General features: G+C 51.8%; 1 protein-coding gene across 4 annotated transcripts; it reads left to right on the top strand.

Annotated features, from left to right (window-relative positions):
- Positions 1-259: 259 nt before the first annotated feature.
- On the top strand, positions 260-6,316 carry LOC146587780 (GTPase IMAP family member 9-like). Of its 4 annotated transcripts, none has more exons than XM_085318988.1 (4): positions 267-353; positions 1,524-1,575; positions 3,236-3,281; positions 5,007-6,316. In XM_085318988.1, exons 3-4 carry the CDS (start codon positions 3,260-3,262, stop codon positions 5,651-5,653), a joined length of 669 nt encoding a protein of 222 aa, XP_085175114.1. In that variant the 5' UTR covers positions 267-353; positions 1,524-1,575; positions 3,236-3,259; the 3' UTR covers positions 5,654-6,316. The 4 variants fall into 4 exon arrangements, with proteins under 4 accessions (XP_085175111.1, XP_085175114.1, XP_085175112.1 ...); XM_085318987.1 differs by lacking the exon at positions 267-353 and adding an exon at positions 374-390; XM_085318985.1 differs by lacking the exon at positions 1,524-1,575 and having other exon boundaries at positions 260-353.
- Positions 6,317-6,961: the final 645 nt, after the last annotated feature.

The raw sequence follows: 6,961 nt of genomic DNA, 5'->3' as shown, positions 1-6,961 counted from the left end.
GCCTAAATATGAGGAGGAATTTCTTCCCTGTGAGAGTGACAGAGCACTGGGACAGGCTGCCCAGAGAGGTGGTGGAGTCTCCTTCTCTGGAGATATTCAAGGCCCACCTGGCTGCAACCCTGTCTACCATGCTCTAGGTGACCCTGCTTGAGCAGGGAGGTTGGACTAGATGATCTCCAGATGTCCCTGCCAACCTTACTGAATCTATGATAATGGCTTAAAGCCCTCCCACAGACCTTTTATGGTGCTGATAGGAAACAGAAACTGGAGTGCTGAAGATTCTGTCCCAGCTAACTGCTTTTGAGTGAGACTCAAGTTGCATCGTTCCTGGCTGCAGGGTTGTGAACTGTGAGGTAAGAGCAGTGCAGGGGAAGGCTGCAGGAAGACCAGGTAGGTCTTTCTGCATGAGACAAGCTTTGGGTGACTGTCCTGCCCGCCTTTACTTCTGCAGCTCTGGGGCAGGTAAAAGAAAAAGGTCTGGGCACTAAATGACACTGATGGATATCTGTTTTGGGATGAGGAAACAGTCATGTTAGCGTGTGAGGGGGAAAGCTCAGCCAATGCTGATTTGAATGTGAGCACTGGAAAGGGAGCCTGGAAACGGCACTGCTTTGCTAAGGGGCAGTGTAAAATAGGAGCTGCGTTCGAGGTGTCGCCGGTGTTGCCCAGGGGATTGTGAAGGCAGGATGTCTGCTGGGCAGGCATAGCGAGGCTGGACTGTCTTTCTCACTAGGACTGAGTCACTCTCAGCCCTGCCTGAAGAAATTCCAATAGAAACATCCCATCTTTCATGCAAGCATGTGTTAAATTGTTTTTCTCTCTCTGCTCTTCCTTAATTCCTTTCTGCACTGCAGATTGACCAAAGCTGCCTTTTAGTCTTACCTCTCCCACTCTTTTTTTTTTTTCTTTTTTGAGTGAGGGAGAGCTAAACATGGCTGGACCTACGAATACACATGTAACAGCCTAATTCTTGATTTCCGTTGTATGTAGCTGTAGAAATGTGATTCTCTGTGGTGTTCCACTTCGCTGTCTTTATTTCAATGCTCGTCTCTCAGAACTGCACTGCTTTTATCCTAGCTTGCTGCTACAAGCCTTAACACTTGCATGTCCAACTGTACTCCAGTGTTTGAATGTGCAGATTGGAACAGAAAAGAAAGATTTAACAGATGATCAGAACTGGCACTCCCTCAATATGGTATTTTGGTGAAACCCTCATAGCTAGCACTGCTGCCTTCATTCTCAACCTAACAAAAGCAGTGCACCAAATAGAAGTAAACACAGATCCTAAGATTTTGCTTTAATCCTAAGACTAAACGGCTACTAGCTTCCTTTTATAAATAATGTAAAATTATTACACGATTGCTTGTGTTTAAAGCTTTGTTCCAGGTAAAAAGGAGTATTTTGTGTGTTTGGGAAATGCAGTAGGGACTTCTTGCACTCTCCAGTTGCCTGTGATCTTTTTCTGCTGTATTTCTCTGCTTTCTTTGACCTTCCTCATGAAACGCAGATGCTGTCCTCCTCAGGCAAAGGAAAGATGACTGCAAGCAGGAATCGACACTGGACACTATCAAATCAGTTAGTATCTGCAAGTATCCCTAATGCTGGACTGATTTGAAAATAATACTGACACAGCTTATACCACTGTAGTAATAATAGCAGTAATAAGAAGTGATATATATATAGATAGCATATTAATTACAGTGCAAATGTTATGCTAATTATTCTAATTACTCTGGTACTAGTTACACTAACATAGTTTTGTAACTGTATTTTATAGATATATATTTGTTTTAAAACAAATTTTATCGTTATAATTATTCAAGATAGAGTCCACTGTTGGAGCATCCACTGCAGGTGATGGGGCACTTGTCTATTTTCTGAAAAGTTTTCTTTTCTGAGTTAGTTCTTGACTTTGAACTTAGGTGTGTGCTATCCACATGCCAGAAAAGTGGCCTGAACCCAAGAGGCAGAGTCTGCTCTTCCTGCAGTCTCGTGTAGGAGATGTTCCTATTGGCGTAATAGGAGCTGGAGGAGGAGGTGCCACACAGGGTCTTGAACTATTGGCTGTTGTTGGGAAGGGCTCCTGTTCTGGCTGAGTATCAGCAACATCCCCGATGAAGCTCAGAAAGTTTCACCGAAGCAGAGTAAACATAGGACAGACTGAAATTGCCAAACCTGCGTTTTCCTGAGAATTCTTTTCTGTGAAGGCAGCCCCTGTCTGTCCTTATGTACAACCAGCTGGAGCACGGGCTCTTGGGGGTTGCTGAGACACAGTTCAGTGGCACCATTCCCTCCTTGGGAGAAAACACTAAACCCTGAAGCATGGTCGGTGGCAGTTTCAGCACAGATGAGTGGGTCCCTTTGAGCTAAGATACTAGGGACCTGCGTAGCTGTCCCAGCAAAGCAGGGGGACAGAAGGTTGCTCCTGGAGTGTGAGCATAAGGGCCCCAACACACACTTCTGTTCCCTGCTCTGCCAGCAGAGCCACGTGGGCCCTACCCATGGCTGGGCTGCTCTCTGCAAGCACAGTGTCCGGTCCTGGGGGCCTGTGGCTGCATTTTGTGAAGGCCTGCAGTGGGGCAGAACGTGTGGGAGTATGGTGGTAGAGGGAGCAGGGCCTGCTGAGGTCCAGGAAAGTTGAGGATGTTCTTGGTAGGAGGCTTTTGGGGGTCTGCTTCTGAGACGGATTACCGACACTCAGCTGGAGTGCTGGCAGAATTTGGCTCTTTGTGGGGTTGAGTGGGTCTCTGAGTGATGGCTTGAGGTCTCCTAGGAGCATGACAGAAAATTACTTCCCCAAAGCATTGCTCTAAAAGGCTTCCTCTCCAAGGCAAACACAGCTGAGGAGGCACAACCCCTGCCCTGGTTGTGACCAAGGTTGTTAACAAGAGGGAACTGCACTCGCCTACCTCCCTCAGCATGGCAGGACCTGTGGTCCCAAACTGCACAGAGCTTAAAGAACTCTGTCCTGGGATTACCTCTGGGGAGCAGGGGCTGTGAGATGTTCATCTCTTGGCTGATGGAGGTGCACTTTGATATAGTGCATATGTGTGTGTGTGTGAGAGAGAATTTATTTAACATTTGGTTGTAAAATTGCCTCTTTTTGCATGCACACACAGAGAACATATTGCTGATTCAACTCCCCAGTGGCTGTCTTTGTCATCTTTGTTACCGCAGGAACAGAAACAAGGGAGTTTTTGCAAATCACGCTTAAAATCTCTCTCTCTTCTTTCAGGCTTTCCACCTAACTGGACTCATTATGGCAGAAGGAATGCCCTCAGGTGAGCTTTTTACCTGGTGATCTTAGCAGGCCAAAGGCTGACTCTGCTTCTCTTTGAATTCATTTCGGTGCATTGCTGGTAAACGTAAAGCCAGGTTTGCATTTATAACTCTGCTTTCCACCTATGTGCAAYTCACATGCAAAGAGGAAAACTTCAGCATCTGGGATGATGTTTCTGGGAACAGCACAGGCTCAAGGATTTCCTGAGATTGCCTCACACCCTCCCACCTCTAGCACTGTGTGGCCTGAGAGCAGGGACAGATGGGGTAGCTGTTGTCCAGTCACTGCAGCCTGACACCATGTAGGGTGTCTGGGGTATATGCTCCGAAACCCAGTCATTTTTGTGCCTGTTTCATGGAGCCCATAGGCTGTTCTAGTGCAGTGCCCAGCTCATGCTGAGAGGAAGCAAAATTCCTCTCACACTGAYGCCTGGGGATGTGACCAAACTGGGGCCACGCAGCAGCAGGAAGGGGACCTGGTGCTGCGTGAACTGCTGCACGTATGCTGCTGTGCATATGATTTCTTGGAAGAGCCAGTGGCTTAGCATAATTCACCTCAGCCTGCCCTTTCGTTTCTGCTGCGAGCTCCCTGAGTGCGGAGTAGCTGCAGGACACACTTTTGCTTGCACTTTCTACTCTCGGGAGGAGACTGGGCGTTGCTCAGCCTGGGGCTGCAGAGGCCCTTTGAGGAAGCCCTGACCTGAGCTCTTGTGGGGCCCGTTTTCTGCTAATGGCCCTTCGGGGTGCCTGCTCAGGCTGTGGGGACGTGGGCTGCCCACAGCACGGGCTCCGGGCTGGAGGGGAGGCAGGAGCCAGCTGAGAGGCCGGTTGGTGCTTCCTCACGTTCCTGGGGTGTCACACCAATGACTGGCTAATGCCAAACCCAGAAGAGCTCCAGGGCAGAGTCCTGGCTCGGACCTAGCAGGCAAAGGCTCCCAGCGTGGGGAGGGCCTCCTGGGGCATGCTGCCCTGGCCCCCGACCTGTGCTGGCAGCACAGGGGTTCAGCTCACCGGGAGCCTTGGAGCGCAGCACCGTGCACAGCTCAGGCCCTGGGCTGGGGAGAGCCGTGGGACAGACCCGTGGGGTGTCCAGACCACGCAAGCGGCCCCAGCGCCAGCGCGGTGGGACCGTCACGCACAGGCAGGGCTCTGCCTGGCTGCCCCCGGCGCTGCGGCTGCTCCCCTGGCTCTGGCAGTGCTGAGCTGTAGCTGCTGTCGCATGTCGGGCCCCTGGAAGAGACGCGGACTGGCTGGCCGCAAGCGCGGAGCACCGCACCGGGAATGTGGCCTGTGCCCAGCTGGAGCTGCGAGAGGGCTCTGCGCAGCCCGCTCCTTTCCAGCCCTGGTTTCCTTTTCCCTTTTTCTTCCCCTCTTCTTCCCCCACCCCCTCGCCCCCCTTCCAGGGAGTCTTTCAATGAGGACAGCTTTCGTCTGGGTTTTGGTTCCTTCCAGAGCATGAACTTTCCTTGTTGGTAGGGCTGGATTGATAGGCAGGGTCAGCTGGGGCTGAGCAAGCCCTGTTTCGCCTGCCTGGACGTGGTTGCAGCCCTTGTCCTGTCCCCCGTCTTGCCAAGGAGGGATGTGAGGGAGCTTTTTCTGCTCAGCATGGACAGCTCTACCTGACGGCGTGGCAGGGCACCAGCCCTGGCGTGCAGCACGCAGGGAGGGCTGTCTGTGACACCACTGGGCTGTGGGCCTTAGACCTGTGTCTCTGATTGCTCCTCCAGGGCCTGAGCTGAGAATCCTGCTTGTGGGTAAAACTGGCAGTGGGAAAAGTGCGACGGGAAACACCATCCTTGGTTATAGTGCTTTCTCTTCCAAAGTAGCAGCGCACTCTGTAACAAAGGACTACAGCAGAGCTGAGGGAAATTTCAAGGGAAGAAAAGTTGTTGTTGTTGACACTCCTGGCCTTTTTGACTCCAAGAAATCTAATGAAGCCACCGCCAAGGAGATTAAAAAGGCAGTTCACTCCCTCTCCTCAGGGGTCCACGCCATTCTTCTGGTGGTGCAGCTGGGCCGAATCAGTAAAGAAGAGATGGAAGTAGCAGAATACGTAACAAAAATTCTGCATACTGAAGCACAGCGTTACACAGTCCTCGTATTCACCCGAGCAGAAGAGCTTCAGAAGCCAGAAGATATCAAGAGTTTCGTAGAAAGCAGTGAGTTTCTTAATGGGCTGTCAGCAAAATGTGGATGCCGGTACACTGCTTTCAACAACAGGGCAGAAGGAGAGCTAAAGGATAAGCAGGTTTCAACGTTGATTACTATGATCGATACCATGGCAGAGGGTAACTGTATCGCTCCGTGCTACACACAAGAAATGCTGGAGAAAGACGCACGGTCGTTCTTTGGAAAGTTTTGCACTATACTTTAGCTGGTAAGGCTCTGTTGGACAGGAAACTTCTTTGCTGTGCCTTTCTTACTGCCCTCTGAAGCTCCAGTTTCTCCTCCCTTTCCTGATGTTACTTTCTATCCCCGTCAAAGTCGCACTTGGACGTTTTCCTGTGACCTTTGAGTCTCATTTCCTCATTGGCTCCAGGAGTGCAACAAGCGTGAGATGAAATGCAATTTCCCTCTGCTGCTCTCTGTCTGCATGTTCACCTTGTTAGACTGTTGGACTAAAGCTGTCTAGAGTTAGTTGCCGTGTTCCTTACGTAGCATTAGTAGCTAAGTTGGCTGAAGCCTTAGGCCTAAGCTGTGACCTTGCTTTTGTAAAAGAAGAGCCAGACAACTATGCAAGAAAAGTTACCACAAAGACTGGTTCCCAGGGCCACGAAGGGAGCAAAAGATCCATCAACAGCTATGCGGAAGTGCGATAAGAAGTAAAGGACACACCTGGAAACTACAGAAAGGAGCAACCGGGAGCTGGAACAGCCTGAACTCCAATATCGCTGTTGGTTCTGACCTGTCACGTGAAGGGGGGAGGATTTAGCTCGTAAGGGTGTAACTGCCCAGGGGTCTCTTTGCCCCTCTTTGGAGGCACCCAGCTCGAGCTGTAATTGCTGCCCGCGTGTCATTAAAACTTATTTCACTCTGATTTAGCTTTGAACTTCTGTCTCAGCGGGAACCTAGGGGCCGACCCTGTTGCGGTGGCCAGCGAGCCTCGTCTTCCACAACACACCTTGCTCTGTGACCAGCTGTCGTGTTGGGGGACCGGAGATGTTTGCTCACTGGCCGAACACTAGGTTGGCTGGCTTTCAGCACCCTCGCAACGATGTTCCCCTTACGAGCTCTCAGAACACGGGCGAGCTAAAATGAAGGGAAACATCCGATCTGGAGGTCTCCGAAATACATGCACAGGCTTGCCTGAAGTTGCGCATCTGAAGGGTACCTGTGCACAGGGGAGGTGCACCCCCAGAGGCAGGTCCGGCACCCCCAGAGGCAGGTCCGGCACCCCAGAGGCAGGTCCGGCACCCCCAGAGGCAGGTCCGGCACCCCCAGAGGCAGGTCCGGCACCCCTCCTGTGAGAGGAGGGACGCTGAAGGGAGGTGCGGGGCTGTGCGGGCAGGACACGTGCCAGGAAGCCGAGGGCCCAGCCAGAGGGCTGTGTGGATGGGCAGCTCTCGGGTGGGAGCTGTCCCAGGAAAGCCAGGGCTGCGGTAACTGTCACCACAGCCCATGGGAACTGAGCTGGGGCCCTGCGAGGACCAGGGCTCTGTCCTCCCAGCCCGCTCCTCGCTCC

The sequence above is a fragment of the Rhea americana genome, unplaced genomic scaffold (assembly GCF_003343005.1).
Source record: "Rhea americana isolate MKP2758 unplaced genomic scaffold, rheAme1 scaffold_567, whole genome shotgun sequence".
Classification (NCBI taxonomy): domain Eukaryota; kingdom Metazoa; phylum Chordata; class Aves; order Rheiformes; family Rheidae; genus Rhea; species Rhea americana.
The sequence above is the reverse complement of the archived record's forward strand: the minus strand, read 5'-3'. Positions and strand labels throughout refer to the sequence as shown.

Coding starts and splice junctions, on each gene's coding strand:
- LOC146587780 (XM_085318985.1), top strand. CDS start 3,260: ATGGCAGAAGGAATGCCCTCAG. Junction 3,282..5,006: donor GGCAGAAGGAATGCCCTCAG/GTGAGCTTTTTA, acceptor TTGCTCCTCCAG/GGCCTGAGCTGAGAATCCTG.